Below are 17,028 nucleotides of genomic sequence, written 5' to 3' on the forward strand. Positions count from 1 at the left end.
GGGACACCAATCCTATCATACATTGCCTGGCCTCTAAGCTTTCCTTTGAAATCTGGGTCGAAGCCTCCTTGTAACTCTTGAATTCTGCATTGCTACAAAACTAGCATCACTGAATGACAACAAAATCTGCTGCCAGTGGGAGAAGTAGCAGTCCCTCTTGGACTATGGCTACAATGAGCTCTGAGTGCCTGCCTGGTGGCTGAGCATGGTGAAATGAATCCTGGGGAAATAACTTCTTAGGAAACCCTATGCCAGCAGGGTGCTCTAGCAGTGCTGTCTTCTTAAGGAAGATTGGGTGGGGTCTGGCCAATTTCTGAAATGCCCTCAAGGCATCTTTCTTACCATCCTGGCACAAAGTACTAGGTTCTTTTTAATGGTACTAGTCTCTTCAGAAACTGTGCTTTTCTTAATCCCCTTTATGTGGGCTTTTTTCAAATCCTCTCTGCTTTGCTTTTTGCTCTCAATTTTTGCCACAAACCTGTGAAAAGCAGCCAGCCATGCAATGACCTGAATGCCATGCCTTGAAATTTCCACCACCAAATTAATCAGTCCATCGACCTTTAAACTCAGCCTCAGTCTCAGGGCATGGACAAAATACAGGCAAATTCTTTGCCAGCATGTAATACATCTGGCTTCTAGTCCAATTCCCAATAGTGTCCTTGTTCCCATCTGAAACCTTATGAGCACAACCTTTACTGTCCACATTCTTGTTTCTGAGCTCCCACCAGAATTACTGCTAAGTTCTGCTTTTAGCATTTTAGGTCTTCTCTAGCCTGCACCTCCAAACTTTTCCAAAGTCCTCCTGGTTCCAAATGCTTTTTAATCATATGGTTAGAAATAGTTATAGCAAAATTTATTTTGGCTCATGGTTTCAGAGATTTCAGTCCATGGTCACTTGGTCCCATCACTGTGGGCCTGTTGGGAGGCAGACCATCATGGTAGAGAGGGTGTGGTGAGGCAGATGCTCATCTCATGTCCCCCATGAGGCAGAGACACAGAGCCAGGAAGGGGTATGTACCCAGGGGTATGTGACCTTCTTCCTCCACCTCCCATTAATGCCATCAAAAATATTATGAATCCTCAAAGGAGTAATCTGTTGAATAGGATTAGCGCCCTCAGGATTGAATTACTTTCCAAAATCCCATCAGGTGGCAACTAAGCCTTTAACACAAGTCATTTGGGGGCACTTCATATCCAGGAAAGATCTAATGTGAGACACTGTACAGAAAGAATCAATTGAACATGATAACTGAAATTGAGGTGGGAATTGTGGAAAAGGGGGAATCCAAAATGACTCTCAGTTCTAGGGTATGGTGGTTTGGATTAAAGAACATAACCTTGGCATTTACAATGAGGACAGTGATAATTTTAGTTTTAAATGTACTAATTCTGAGTTATAAATGTTCTGATTCCACTGAAGTGGAAATGTGTAAGACGTGGTTGATAATTTGGGCCTGGAATTTAGTAAGAAAATCCCAATATAGAAATTTGAGATTTACCTAATTGGGATTGAAAAATATAATTAAAATTGAATCAGTTAAATAAATTAACAAGCACTTATATGCCGCCTATGTATATGCTATCTCCGAGCAAATGTATATGTAGTGAGAGAAAACCAGAGAGTTGAGGATTTAATGTTACAACTTTGGGTAATTTTCAATTAGAAGACAGAAAAGAACAGAGAACCAAAAAGAAATAGTGGGAAGTGGGAAAGATGAGTCAGAGAAAGAGGAGAACCAAGATAATGCAGACTAATAAGGACCAAGGAAGGAGGAAATTTCAAAACAGAAGTTAAAGAGAAGGAAGACCAAGTAGATGCTGAGGAATCTCACCCATAGGAGGTAATTAATGTGTCTAATGTGACCAATTCTCCATTAAATAGTGGGAAAATAAAGAAAATTTCTTTAGTTTAATTCAGCAAATTTTCCACTGGTTATCATAGATGCTTCTCCACCTCTTCTTTTGCAAATTGACCAGGTCTCACAAAATTCAGACTTTGTAGATATGGTTACTTTGAATGATAAAGGAGATAAAATTTGGGACAAGGTGATTCCTAATAAGCAACCAAAGAGGAATTATCACTTCCTCTGACTTGAAGTTTTGGTCTACAGTGTAGTACTGGAAAATGGGAATAATAATTTTAAGGAATTACTTCACTATCACGAGGACTCATTCAATCACAGTAAGCTAGGCTTTACCATCTCAGATCATATTCTACAAACAGAATATGATGCTATTTGGAGCACTGGTTGGTAGACGTGTACACTTGAAGTTTGAGTCACAAAAAAACTCTTCGGAACTGAAATCTTTGAAATTTTGATAAGAGTTTATTTAGCTTGAGCTTCATTTCCATTTAGAAAAAAAAGTAATCTGAAGACTAATGGAACTTCACTTTTCTGTTGACCATTGCACTAAATAGCAATGGAAAGTACCAGTAAGGAAAGTAAATCAACTTTTAGATCTGCCTGTGGAGTGGGGCATATAGCTAGCTTTTTGCAATATATTTTGTTTCTTAAATATTCATCAGTTTCACAATAAAGTTTTAGCTACCTGTGGCTCAGCTGTAGTAAGTGTGATCTTTTCACTTCTCCAAATGTCACTGAACTTGACTGTTCTTATGCCCTGTCCTGAAAGAAGTCAGCTCCAGAGGATGCTAAATGGTTGACGTAGAATATTTGGAAAGTGAAGAAAGCAAGCTCTCTATAGAGGGTCTCACCTCCTTATTTAATAAAATTAATTTTCCTTGCAATTTTATTACAGAAACTGAAAAGGCAATCCACCAAGTACAAGGCAGACAAAACCTATCCTACAACTGTGGCTGAAAGGCCCAAGAATATCAAGAAAAACAGATATAAGGATATTTTGCCCTGTAAGTTCCATTTCTCCCTATAAACCCATACCTCCTCCAATTTCAATCATTTCTCTTTTTTTACCTGCTTGTTGTTCTTAATCTTGGAACATGGCATTGACAAATTAGATTATATTATTTATGACTGCAAAAGAGCATTCATTCATTCACTCATTCACTCACTCACTCATCAGGCACTTACAGTATCCACTATTGTCAGAATAAGTCCCTGATTTCTAAGCCTTATTGATTTCACTACGTCTTTCTTTTGTGTTATAGATGATCATAGCCGGGTAGAGCTGTCCCTGATAACCTTCGATGAGGATTCCAGCTACATCAATGCCAACTACATTAAGGTACACTGAAAGGAAATAAAAGCATTCCAGATTTCTTTGGGATGTGAAAAGGCGGGATGGGGAGAGGGCTAGATGAGAGGAAGAGGGCATTATCTATAGCTGCCACACGTAATTTCTCTTTCCCGTCAGGGAGTTTATGGACCGAAGGCTTATATTGCCACGCAAGGTCCTCTACCCTCAACTCTTCTGGACTTCTGGAGGATGATTTGGGAATGCAATGTCCTGGTAAGTGCAGAGTTGTTTCTGAAACCTTATTCCCTAGTTCTTAGGGACAAAGAGGGTAAGCTGTCAGGATGTGAATGAGTCTTTCCATCTATTAAAACTACTGCTTTTCTTATTGGTCAATGGAATTTTAGGCATTTTTCATTAAAAATTTCAATGTCATTCTTGTTCAAGGAAATGAAAGTTCACACCTTGACAGGCTCTTTTGGTAACAAGAATTTACTGATTTGAATAGAGAAAAAGGAAGTGGAGACAAAAAGAAGGAAGAGTAAGAGTAACATTTTATGTTACCAGGATTTCTTTTTTGGTTGCAAAGCAAAACAAAACAAACAAAAAAAATGATTATTCCTTTCTGACTCTGGGGTCCCCGGATTAACCATCCTTTCTGACTATAGATATTTACACTGCTTTTATTTCATCCCCTCAGATCGTTGTTATGGCATGTATGGAATTTGAAATGGGAAAGGTGAGTTACTCTCTAGTACTTACTGATAAGGCACCTATTTATAAAGAAGAAAGAGGGAAAAATTGGTAGAACTTTCCTTAAGTGTGCCTAGATAAAGATCATGGCATTTCCCTAGTTTTCAGTTTGGGAATTGCCACATGACTCTTAGGATTTTCACCCTTAGAAGAATCCCTGTTGGACTGGAGGTGTGGCTCAAATGGTAGAGCACTTGTCTAGCAAGCACAAAGGCCTGAGATCAAACCCAAATACCACCAAAAAAATAAAAAGAAAGAAAGAAAAAAGAAAAATCCATAGGCTTGGTTTTTAAAAGTAAAATCAAAGTACAACTTTTAAAGCAGCAATTCACTTTCTCATTTCTATTAATCAGATATCTTCGACTGCCAGAGCTCCAAATCTTGTGTTATCCAAATAACATCCACTAACCACACCTGAAATATGGTTAGTGTGATCAAGGAACTCGATTATTTTTATTTTAATTGATTTAAATTTAAAAACTGATCCTCAGTTCAGTTACTGAAAACTTTATGTTTGGCGGGGGAAGGGGGGATGGCCCAAACAATGCATACACATGTGAATAAATGTAAAAACGATAAAAAAAAATTTATGTTTGGAACAATTTGGTTAACTGAACCTTTTTCAAATGCAAATTTTATTTCATCTAATTGGAAAGAAAACATTTCCAATGAAAATTTAGCACCCTAATTAAAATGAGCTTTAAGTATAAAATACACATGGGGCTAGGCACAGTGACTCGAGCCTGTAATCCTAGCTACTTGTAATCTGACAGATTGCAGTTTGGGGCCATCCTAGGCAAAAAGTTCACAAGACCCATCTCAACCAAAGGCTGGGCATGGTGTTATACCAGATATATAGGGGAATACAAATAGTAGGATCAAAGTCCAGGCCAGCTAGGCATAAAGTGAGACCATATTTCAAAAAATAACCAATATAAAAAAGACTGGCAGACTGGCTTAAATAGTACAGCCTGGAGTTCAAACCCTAGTACTGCAAAAAAAAAAAAAAAGAAAGAAACATAAGACTTTAAAGATTTGGTTTTAAAAAAGTCAGCTATCTGCTAACTATTGTAATGGTTTACACATTGAAATAGACTTTTTTGGTATATTGATAATTAATTTCACCTGTTTTTGTTTTTTTAAGTGGCTATTAGTACATTTTAGATTACACATATGGCTCATGTTACATTTTACTGGGCATCCCTGATGTAATCTACTGTTGCCATTCTGAGTTGGCAATTCTAATCAAAACCAAGGCAATGTGGCATTTCACTTAGCTTGTGCAGCTGTTTTAATAAACAGTTTTTTTTAAAAATCAAAAATAAGTCAAAGATCCCTAGTTTTACTTTTCTGGACTCTAGGAAGTGTATAACTCATATATCCTTTAATGTTTGCTTTCCTATCCTTGGGAGATTCTGAATGATGGTGTAGGGGTTTAAGCCCTAGGAGGTTAGAAGTGCCCAGTCTAAGATGAAGACATAGAGCTGCTTCTGAATGAGAGAGTGGATTTATTTCCCAGAAGAGACTAATATGTAGGGAGGGAAATCACTATATTCTGCTTTGTGCAACAGAAAAAGTGTGAGCGCTACTGGGCTGAGCTGGGAGAGACGCAGCTGGAATTTGGCCCTTTCTTGGTATCCTGTGTAAGTATGATGATGTCTGTTCCCATTAGGGCTGAGCAAAGCCTCCAGGATCGACTTTTTAGAGTAGAGTGCTTGTCTTTGAAATGGCTAATATTTCAATCTTCTTCTTCTTAGGAAGCCGAAAAAAGGAAATCTGATTATATAATCAGGACTCTAAAAGCCAAGTTCAATAGTGTAAGTATAAAACAGGAATGGTAAACTCTAAAGACTATAGAGATTAGGCAGGTAAATATGCACGTGTGTGACCCAGGCTGGGCATAAGACTATGGAGAGTGGTGTAACCTTCAATGTCCTGAACAAGTCTTCATATTCAAAACGATGGTATAATCTGGGCTCTGCAATCTATTCTGCCCAATGGCAAACATAAAAATGATAAATTTTAGGGTGAACAGAGGCTGGAGGGTGAATAGAAACTGGGACCAACTTGTGAGCTCAGGCTGACCTAGGTACTATCTGGCCTCTCTAAAGGCAAAGGTTTGTGACCCATTTGAAACATGCTATTGGGAAAGATTTGGTTTGGACTATTTTCATATCTACTTCCTCTTGTGAATGGGGCACTGAGGATCAGATAACAGCAACTTCACACTACTTTCACAGGTTCTCATAAGGCACCTAGCTTACCTGAGATCTATAGGGAAGAAAACAGAATAAATTGCAAAAAAGATAAAGATGCAATGTCAGACTACTCGCCTCTTATTCTGGCTACTTTTTTTTTTAATAGGAAACTCGAACTATCTACCAGTTTCATTATAAGAACTGGCCCGATCATGATGTGCCTTTATCTATAGACCCTATCCTTGAGCTTATCTGGGATGTGCGTTGTTACCAAGAGGATGACAGTGTTCCCATATGCATTCACTGCAGGTGAGATGCCATGTATGAACCTTCTTCCTAGGACAAACCAAATGTCAGTCCAGCCAGAACTGTAATTCAAAGGGAAAGGTCAACAGCAGAAACAATCTGTAATAAATGTAACTGGAACAGTAAATTCATGTTTGTCTAATAAGTTATACTTCTGAGCAGTAAAACAATGACTCCTGTGAGAAGTTGCCTAAAACTTGTCCTGAGGTTCACTGTTGTGTAACTAACATGTACTGAGAAATGGTAGAATTTGAAAAGTTTCATTGTTCCAGGTTTCTTCCTTAAATCTGCTGGTGAATTTTTCCAGCTACTGTCAATTATCCAGTCTCTACAAGTACACATGCTACTGTCATCTTCCATTTCAGTGCTGGCTGTGGAAGGACTGGTGTCATTTGTGCTATTGATTATACATGGATGTTGCTAAAAGATGGGGTGAGTTTCTCTCTGCAGGCACTTCCTATTTGCTTACTGCATTGCTTTCAGACTTAGAGACAGTTTGGTTTTTCAAAACATCTTCAAAGTTCATCGTGTGTAGAAAATTAACTTCCAGAACCACTCTGTCAGGTGATTTAATTGGTTCTGAAGTTGGTGATTCTTTAAAGTGTGGTCCCAAGGATAGAGGGTGGAGCTCAGTGGTAGAGCACTTGCCTTACTTGTCTGTTAGTCAATGGGAAGTTTAAAATACAAGCTTTATTTAGATTTATCTGCAGACTTCATTTCCTTCATAAACTTCTACTTATCTACTAGCTTTATTTCTCATTATATCTTTAGTTTCAGACATTTGATCACCCCAAGTGAAATAATTCTGAAGAGTTTCTTCAGTCTTTTCTAGGGAAAACATCAGTCTTTAAATCATGGTGCGAGTAATGAAAAACCATGTTGTTTAAAAATACATTTTTTTTCTGATATTATTCTATATTAGGAGAGTAGATATCACAGAAGTACAAGGCCATGAGAAAGTGGCAATGATTTATTAACAAATGGTAAAAAAGAATAAAATATTTTCTCCTTTTATTTGATAGATAGTCCCTGAGAACTTCAGCATTTTTAGTTTGATCCAGGAAATGCGAACACAGAGGCCTTCATTAGTTCAAACTCAGGTATGGACTGTGGTGAACAGATCACAACATATGTCTGAGTCTTGCTCCATTCCTATGTTTAACGGTGAGGCATTCAAAAACAGCTGAGTGCTCGGATGTTACACCAGTTTACTACTAAGTGCTCTAAAGTCCAACCTATTTTCTCTAACTGAATACCCCAATGTTTTTCCTCTGTTCTTTGTCCTGGGTCAAGTTCTTTTCATTCCTATTTTACTGTCTATTTGGAAAATGTTAAGAAATCAATATAATATTTCTTACTTACAAAGGAAGTTGAAAAAACTCAACAAGGTATTTCACTTATTAGAAAGCAATAGCTAATGTTAAAGGTCATGTTAACTTGAAATTTTGTAGTAATAAATCAATTTCTGAAGCATAGAAAATCAGGAATTTGTAATTTCTACCTCAGGAGGTGATAACAATATGGTAAATGTAGTCTACATGGTCATTTTAGGAAGCAATGAAAAATAAAATTAAAATCAACCATAGTCCTCCTTCCTTCCTTCCTTAATCCTTTCTCCCTTGTTCTCTTCCTTCTTCCTTTCCTCCCTCCCTCCCTCCTTCCCTCCCTTCCTCTCTCCCTTCCTCTTTCTTTCTTATGGAACTCAAGGCCTTACCACTTGGGCCACATTCCTCGTTCTTTGCTTTTAGGGTGTTTTTTTCTTTTTCTTTTTTTTTTTCAGATAGAGTCTTGCTGTTAACTTTGCCCTAGCTCCAACTGTGATCCTCCTACCTCCATCTCCCAAGTAGCTGGGATTACATGCGTACAACACTATGTCTGGCTTATTTTTGAGATAGGGTCTCACTAACTTTTCCCCAGGATGGCCTTGAACCTTGATCCTCTTATCTCTGCCTCCTGACCATTTCTCTATAGTTTCTCTTGTCCTTATATGCATACTTTAAAAAGATAGTTACAACTGTGTTATATTATGTAACCCACCCCAGACTTATTCACTCCATTAGGAAGGCTCTTCCCTTTCACCCTTACCCCAAATCTCCTATTGTCTAAAAATAATTTTCACCCATATTTCCACACCAGGAATTTTACCCACATTTCTATGTGGATTCCATTTTTAAGACGGAATTTAGCATTCACTCATTCATTCATCAAATGTTTGTGGATGTTTATTATGTGTAAGGCATTTTTGCAAAATTTGTTAGAACTACTTTTAAATAACAAGACCCTACGGTGTTTTTAGTACTTTTTTTTTCTTTGTACTGTGATGGCAATGGAGCCCACTAGGTCCTTGCACATGTGAGGCAAGTGCTCTACCACTGAGCTACATCTCCTGGCCTCGAGCACTTTTAAATGAACTTGTACCTAGGGTTAGAGATAAAGCAATTAACAGTGGTAGTTTCAATATTTTCATCTAGAAGTTGTAAGTTGAAGGGAAAAATGAAGAGGTATTAATAATATAAAACTGTTTGGCCCACACAGGTTTTCCACTAATAGCGTGTGGAAAAAGATGCTTTTTCATGTGTTGTCTGTAGGTGTTTTCTATATTCAACCCTGAGGGGGAACGTTTATGTGAAATGAAAGCATTAGCTGGTTTAGTGCTGTCAGACTTGAAAGAAGGATGGTCCATGTAAATACATAGAGACTCCAGGAAGTATGTAACTTAGGTATATAAATTGTAATATTTAATTCATAAAATCATAGCCCATTTCAGAAAAATAGGAATTTTCTGAAATTCCATTTCTGGCCTGCTTTTAGGAGCTAGACGACAGCTGAAAAGACCTCATCTCTTGGCATTATCAATGACTAGCTAAACAAATAGCTTAACAGTTTTAACTGCTTTTTCTGACACTAACCACGAAACGGCAGTCTAACCAGATGAGTGCTTCCTGTCTGATTTTTCTCTCCAAAAAGAGGCTGGGGTATGACTCAACTGGTAGAGTGTCTGCCTAGCAAGTGCAAGGCCCTAAGTTCAAACCCCAGTACCACCAAAAAAAAAAAAAAAAAAAGAGTATTAGATGATACATTGTTCTCCTGCTAAAAATACTTTCAGAAAAAGTTGTTCTTCATTTGCATGGGATTGTGTAAAGTAAGAGAGAAAGTGCTTGAGCAGATAGAAAGGCAAAAACGCAGTAGTAAAACCCCGTAAGTCTTGCAGTAGTAGACGTCTCAGTTCTCTGTGTTGAGTCCTTTTATAGCCACAGATTTCCATACCTTATTCAGCAGTTTACTTTTCTTTGGTGTTTTTACTAGGACAAACTTTCGACAACTTGATGTAAGTGCACTAAACAAAGTATACCAAGATTCAGTTTTTAAGCCAAGTCCTGCAAATTGCTTCTGAAGGACCTTGGGAAACTGTAAATAGGTACAATAGCCTGCCTACTTAACTGAACAATTGTGAGGGTTAAGTTAGATAATTTATATTGAAGCTATCTATCCAAATACTAATTATCTTTTTTTTTCCAGAAAAAAAATAAGGTGGCTAAAAAATACATTTAGGATAAAATAAACTTTTAAAAATGCAAACAAAGAAAACAGATGAGGAGGGATTATAGTGGAAGGAAAGACAAGAAAGTGTAGTTAGAACATTCAGGAAATATGCCATAAGATCCTTGTACATTAACTAGAGTTGTATACAATATTAAGCTTTTTTTTTACCGGCCTATACGTACACTGAAAACTGAAATAGTCTACATAAACATAGGACATCAAGTTTAATAACTTTTGTTGATGGTCCTTTCAGGTCTGCTACATTAATATCTGGTGGGTGTTCATATTCCTGAAATCTGGTTCTGTAATTCACCAAGTATTTTGATTTTCTTCATTTTTGTGGTTTGTTATGCTCTTTAGGAACAGTATGAACTGGTCTACAATGCAGTATTAGAATTATTTAAGAGACACATGGATATTATTGGAGATGAACACTCTGGAAGAGAGGTAAAGTTTAACCTGAGTATTATGTCATTTTTTCATGCTTGCTTTTTGTCAAAGGATCTCAGATTAACTGTAGGACTTATCTATTGTCACAACTGAATTAGAGTGTCAGGTGTACACATGGTTGTGCTAAAAATCTCCTGTGGAGAAGGACAAATTAATTTGAGGTATTTTAACTTAGAAAATTAATCTCTTGGTTAGCTTATTATGTGTAATTTTCAGCTAAATTTAGAAACAATTTATGTAGGGCAAGAGTATGTTCTGATCCCATGTTTTAGACAGCTGTTGGCAAGTTAGAAATAAGAGTAACAAACATAAAGTCAGAGTCGAACGATTTTTCAGGTTATACTAGCTTTATTGTGACTGTGAATGTCTCATCAAGAATTTAAATTTATAATAATAATGGGACTTGCTGCAAAAGGGACACTATAGGGAGTTGGTCCAGAGAGGGGGAAATGGAAAGGGGAGGGTGTGTGTGTGTGAAAAGGATCATGGTATGTTATTTATATACATATGGAGATAGCACGAAGAAACTCACCAAATACCGCTTTTAAAAGGGTGGGAGGAGAAGGGAGCAAAAGAATATAATGGAGGGAGTGAAATACATTGTCTATTATATGGAATTTTCACATAAAACCCTCTTGTACTATACAATAATAATAATAATAGTAATAAAGTTTATAAAAAAATCATACAGAAAAATTGTATATATTTATGGTGTACAATATGATGTTTTTGATTTATGTATATTTTGTGGAATGGCTAAATCAAGCTAATTAACATATATATTGCCTCACATAAAAATTAAAAACCTACTGTCTTAGCAACTTTCAAGTATACAATTCATTATTGTTAACTTTTGTCACCATATTGTACAATAGGTCTCTTAAATTTATTCCTCTTGTCTAACTGAAACTTTGTATCCTTTGACCAACATCCCCTCTAAACCTCCTTCTCCCAGTCCCAGGTAAACACTATTCTACAATCTGCTTCTATTGATTTTAGATTTTTTTATTTTTTACATATGAGATTATGCAGTACTTGTCTTTCTGTATTTGACTTATTTAACATGTCTTTCAGGTTCATCCATGTTGTCATAAATGACAGAACTTCCTTCTTTTAAAGGCTGAATAGTATTTCATTATGTATGTATACATTTTCTCTATTCAGCCATGGATGGACACTTAGATTAACTCCATATCTTGGCTATTTCAAATAATACTGCCACAAACACAAGAGTACATATATCTCTTCAAAACAATGACTTCATTTCCTCTACATATACATCCAGAAGTTGAATTGGTTGATAATATGGTAGTTCTCTTTTTAATTTTTGAGGGCTGTCTACATTATTTTTCATAATACCTGTACTAATTCACATTCCCACCAACAGTATGTAAGTGTTCCCTTTCTTCTTGCCAACACTACTCTTGTTTTGTTTGTTTGTTTTTGGAAGTACTGGGGTTTGAACTCAGGGCCTTGCCCTTACTAGGCAGGTGCTGTATTGCTCAAGGCATACCTCCAGTCCCCAATACTTATCTCTTGCCTTGGGTGCTAAGGATTGAACCCAGAGCCTTGACCATGGTTAGTGCACACTCTGTCATTGAGCTATACCCCCAGCACTTGTTTTTTTGATACTAGTGTCCTAATGAGTATGAGATGATAGCTCATTGTGGTTTTTAATTTGTATTTCCTTGATTAATGATTTTGAACACTTTTTATAAGCCTTTTGGACATTTTTATGTCTTCTTTTGAGAAATGTCTTTTCAGGTCCTTTGTCACTTTTAAAATTGGGTTATTCTGTTTTTTTAAGGCAGGGTCTTGCTATGGAGTCCAGGCTGGCCTTAAACTTGCTATGTAGTGTAGACTGGCCTAGAACTGGTGATCCTCCTACTTCAGCCTCTCAAGTGGTGGTGCCAGCCCTCTATTTTCTTACTAATGAGTTGTATGAATATTCAGGTATTTCCCCTTTATGGTTTTCAAATATTTTCTTCTGTTCCATAGGCTGTCTCTTCACTTTGTTGACTGATTCCTTGCATCATTGAATTTTGAGAACATTTTAGAATAGCCAAAGGATTTTTTAGCTGAAGATCTAAGATATAAAAGCTAATATGATTTGACCAAATGCCAATTGACAATTGAAGCAAAAATATAATACTGATGCAGTTCTAATTTATTAGAGGAAATATTTAAGATTATTAATTATATTATAACAAGAAGAGGAGAAAGGGGGTAAGATTTCTACACTCAAACTGGCAAAATGAAATATCACTAGATTGTGAATTATATACATAATATTATATATTACATGTAATAACAATATATGAAGCACCTAGAGTCACCACTAAAAAGGCTATACAAAGAGATACACTCAAAACACACAGGAAAGAGAAAAAGTCAAGAAAAATGAGAAAGAGGACAAAAAGAAAACCAAAACTAAAATAGCAGAATTAAACCCTAACATATCAATACTTTTGTTTTTTCATTATTTCTTATTCAATATTACATTAAATATAAATAACCTAACTACACCAATTTATGTTAGTGACAGAGTAAAGAAAACACAATTTGACTACATGCTGTCTATGAGAAACTCACTTCAGATATATATATATTGGCTGGAAGAAAAGTATTGGAAAAAAGATGTATCATATAATCATAAACAAGGAAAAGCAGAAGTGACTGTATTAATATCTGACAAAGTAGATCAAGTCAAGAAAATTAAGAGAAAGACAAAGGCATTATGTAACAGTAAAAAGGTCAATTCACCAATAAAGCATGGTATTCCTGGGCCAGGCACGGTGGCTCACACCTGTAATCATAGCTACTTGGGAGATGGAGACAGCAGGATTGCAGTTCAAGGTCAACCTGGGCCAAAAGTTAGCAAGAATTTATCTGAAAAACACCAACCTGGGTTAGCCAGGTTCCAGTGGTTCAGGCCTGTGATCAATCTAGCTGCTTGGAAGCTGAGATCAAGAGGATCGAGGTTCCAGGACAGCTCAGGCAAAAAAAAATTTGTGAGATCCCATTTCAATGGAAAAAAACTGGGTATGGTGGCATGTGCTTGTCATCCCAATGATGGCAGGTTGTGTAAAATAGTAGGTTTGTGGTCCAGACTGGCCTGGGCAAAAAACTGAGACACTATCTTCCAAATAAATAGAGCAAAAAGGGCTGGAGACAGGCTTAAGTAGTGCAAAGCTCTGAATTCAAATCTCAGTACAAAAAAAATCAAGCTGGGTGTGGTTCATGCTTATAATCCCAGCTATTCAGGAGGCAGAGGATTGCAGTCCAAGGTCAGGCTGCATAAAAGCAAAAAACTCTACCTGAGAAGCAAACTAAAACAAAAAAGGGCTTGGGAACATGGCTCAAGTGGTAAAGCACCTGCCTAGTAAGCACAAATCTGAGTTCAAGTCTCAGGACCACCAAAAAAGAAATGACACAGCAGTCCTAACTGTGTATGGATCAAACAACAGAGCTGCAAAATATGTGAAGAAAAACCAATAGAAAAAGGAGGAATAGACAATCCACAGTGATAACTGGAGCCATCAATACCCCCTTCATCAATTGATGAGAAAATCAGCAAGAATATACAATTTACCAACACCCTCAACTGGAAGGATTAAATTGATAATTATAGAACACTCCCATCCAACAACATAAAAATACACGTTTTTTTAAAGTTCCCATGGAACAAACACTTAAAATAAATTATATCCTGCTTGGTAAAACAAATCTCAAAAACTGAAGAGAAGTGAAATCAGATACAATATATTCTCTGGCCACAAGGGGATCAAATTAGAATTCAGTAACTAGAAGATAACATGAAAATGTCCAAACGCTTGGTAACAAAACCACACTCTTTTAAATAATCCTTTGGGTCAGAGGAAGTAAGTCTTAAGGAAATAAAAACACATTGAATTGAATAAAATTGAAAGTACAGCATATCAAAATTTATGGGACCTACAACTGTATTAAGGGAAATTGTAGCACTAACTACGTAAATTAGAAAACAGTAAAAGTCTCATCAATAAACTAAGTTTCTACTTTAAGAATATAGAAAAGAAGACAGGTGCCCATGGCTCAAGCCTGTAATCCTAGAGGATTTATGGTTGAGGCCAGCCTGGTCAAAAAGTTTGTGAAACCCCCATCTCAACCAATAGCTAGGTACAGTCGTGCATGCCTATTATCCTAGCTCCTAGTAGGAGGATGAGATCTGGAGGATCAAGGTTCCCAGCCACTCCAAGCAAAAAAGTTCTCAAGAATCCATCTTAGCAGAAAAAAGCTGAGTGTGAAGGCACATGCTTACCATCCCAGCTAAGGTGGGAAGCCTAAAATAGGAGGATCATGATCCAGGGAGGCCTGGGCAAAAAGAGAGACTCTTATCTCCAAAATAATCAGAGCAAAAAGGGCTGGAGGCATGGCTCATGTGGTAGAGCACCCGCCTAGCAAGTGCAAAGCCCTGAGTTCAAACCCCACTATCTCCACAAAAAAAAAAAAGAATGTATAAGTGAATAGAAAACAATGAAAGCAGAAAATTAGTGAACCAGCTGAATTTGTTAAAAGATTAATAAACATGACAAACCTCTAAAGAGACCAACAAAGATAAAAAGGGAGAAGATAAAAATTAACAATGTCAGGAATGAAACAGGAGCTATCACTACAGCTCCTACAGATATCTAAAGGTAACAAAGGAACGCATGAACATTTCTACACACATACCAAAAGTGGAATTGCTGGAGGATATGACAGTTCTATGTTTAGATTTTTGAGGAACCACCACATTGTTTTTCATAGTAGTCATGACATTTTTATATTCTCATCAGTAGTACACAAGGGTCTCAATTTCTCTACATCCTTGCTAACTCTTTGTTATTTTCTGTTTTGTTTTGTTTTTGATGGTAGCCTTCCTAATAGGTATATATCTCATTGTGGTTTTGATTTGTACTTTCCTAATAATTAGTGATGTTAAGCATCTTTTTTTATATGCATATTGGGCATTTGTATATCTTCTTTGGGAACTATTTCCTGAAGTCCTTCATCCATTTTTTAATTGGTTTATTTTTTTGTTATTGACTTTTAGTATAGTTTATGTATTTTGGTTATGAATTTTTAATCAGATATTTGATTTGAATATATTGTTTCCTATTCTGTGAGTTGCCTTTTACTTTATTGTGTCCTATGAAAAATTTAAATTTTGATGAAATCCAATTTGTTTACTTGTTGTTTTTGTGCCTTTGGTGTCATTTCCAAGAAATAATTACTAAATCTGATACAATGAAGATTTCTCCCTATGTTTTCTTTTGAGTTTTATAGGTTTAGCTCTTAAATTTAGGTCTTTGAACCATTTTGAGTGAATTTTTATATATTTTGAAGGCAAGAATCCATTCATTCTTTTGATTTGGAGATCCAGTTGTCTTAGCACAATTTGTTGAAAAGACTATCTTTCCTTCATTGACTGATGTTGATACCCTTGTTGAAAATCAATTGCACACATATGTAGGATTTATTTCTAGGCTCTCTATTCTATCCCATTGGCTTGTAGTCTATCTTATGCCAATATCATATCTTATGCCAGTATCACACTTTTTTTTTTAAGAGATGGGGTCTTGCTATTTTGCCCATGCTGGCCAGCCATCCTCCTCAGTCCCCTGACTACAGACAGACACCACCACACTTGGTCCTACATTGTTTTAATCACTGTAACTTTGTAGTAAATTTCAAAACCAGAAAGTGTGAGCCCTCCAACTTTGCTCTTCTTTTTCAAGATTGTTTTGGATATTTGGTATTTCTTGAGATTTCACATGAATTTTAGGATGGTTTCTCTATTTCTATAAAAATGCCATTAGGGTTTTCTTTTCCTTTAAGACAAGGTCTCACTGTATAGCCCAGGCTGGCCTCAAACTCACAATTCTCCAGCCTCAACCTCCTGAGTGCTGGAATTACAGGCTACAGGTATGTGCCACCACACCCAGCTGCTACTGGGCTTTTGATAGGATTGCATTGAATCTGTAGATCCTTTTGGATAGTATTGCTAGCTTGTCTCCAACTCCATAAACACAGAATATCTATTTATGTCTTGGATGATTTCTTTCATCAATGCACTGCACAAGTCTACTGCTTGTTTGGTTAAATTTATTCCTAAATACTTTTTTCATGCCATTATAAATAAAATTGTTTTCTTAATTTTCTTTTTCAGATTGTTCACTATTACTAGTTTATAGAAATAAAACTGGGTTTTGCATATTGATTTTTGTATCCTGACAACTTTACTTATTAGCTATAGCAAGTTTTTTTGTGGAATCTTTCTTTATATAAGATTGTAACATCTGAAAGAAAAGAATTTTTACTTCTTTTCCAATTTGCATGTCTTTTCTAATTGCTTGGGTTAGAACTTTAGAACTATAGAACTTTAGTTAGCATCCTTGTTTTGCCCCTGATCTTAGGGGAAAAACTTTCAACCTTTCACCACTGAGTATGAAATTAGCTGTGGGTTTTCTTATGTGGCCTTTATCAGGTTGAGAACGTTTCTTTATATTCCCAGTTTGTTAAGAATTTTAATCATGAATTTTGCCAAATGTGTTTTCTGCCTCATTTGAGATGACCATGTGGGTGTTTTTCCCTTAATGTGGCA

At 36.4% G+C, this 17,028-nt stretch overlaps 1 protein-coding gene across 2 annotated transcripts in view; it reads left to right on the forward strand.

Annotated features, from left to right (window-relative positions):
- The window catches only part of Ptpn22 (protein tyrosine phosphatase non-receptor type 22), a 48,783-nt gene that overhangs the window by 10,024 nt on the left and 21,731 nt on the right, over positions 1 to 17,028 (forward strand). For both annotated transcript variants that reach the window (XR_002212550.2, XM_020166339.2), the window contains exons 2-11: positions 2,761 to 2,869; positions 3,128 to 3,204; positions 3,334 to 3,429; positions 3,854 to 3,892; positions 5,478 to 5,549; positions 5,664 to 5,723; positions 6,271 to 6,413; positions 6,776 to 6,842; positions 7,433 to 7,510; positions 10,314 to 10,400. Coding sequence is in view for 1 of the 2 variants with exons in the window: in XM_020166339.2 (XP_020021928.2) it covers positions 2,761 to 2,869; positions 3,128 to 3,204; positions 3,334 to 3,429; positions 3,854 to 3,892; positions 5,478 to 5,549; positions 5,664 to 5,723; positions 6,271 to 6,413; positions 6,776 to 6,842; positions 7,433 to 7,510; positions 10,314 to 10,400 (828 nt within the window). In the remaining variant the exon portion in view is untranslated. The remainder of the gene's footprint in view (positions 1 to 2,760; positions 2,870 to 3,127; positions 3,205 to 3,333; positions 3,430 to 3,853; positions 3,893 to 5,477; positions 5,550 to 5,663; positions 5,724 to 6,270; positions 6,414 to 6,775; positions 6,843 to 7,432; positions 7,511 to 10,313; positions 10,401 to 17,028) is intronic.

Source organism: Castor canadensis, chromosome 12, assembly GCF_047511655.1.
Source record: "Castor canadensis chromosome 12, mCasCan1.hap1v2, whole genome shotgun sequence".
NCBI classification, from domain to species: Eukaryota; Metazoa; Chordata; class Mammalia; order Rodentia; family Castoridae; genus Castor; species Castor canadensis.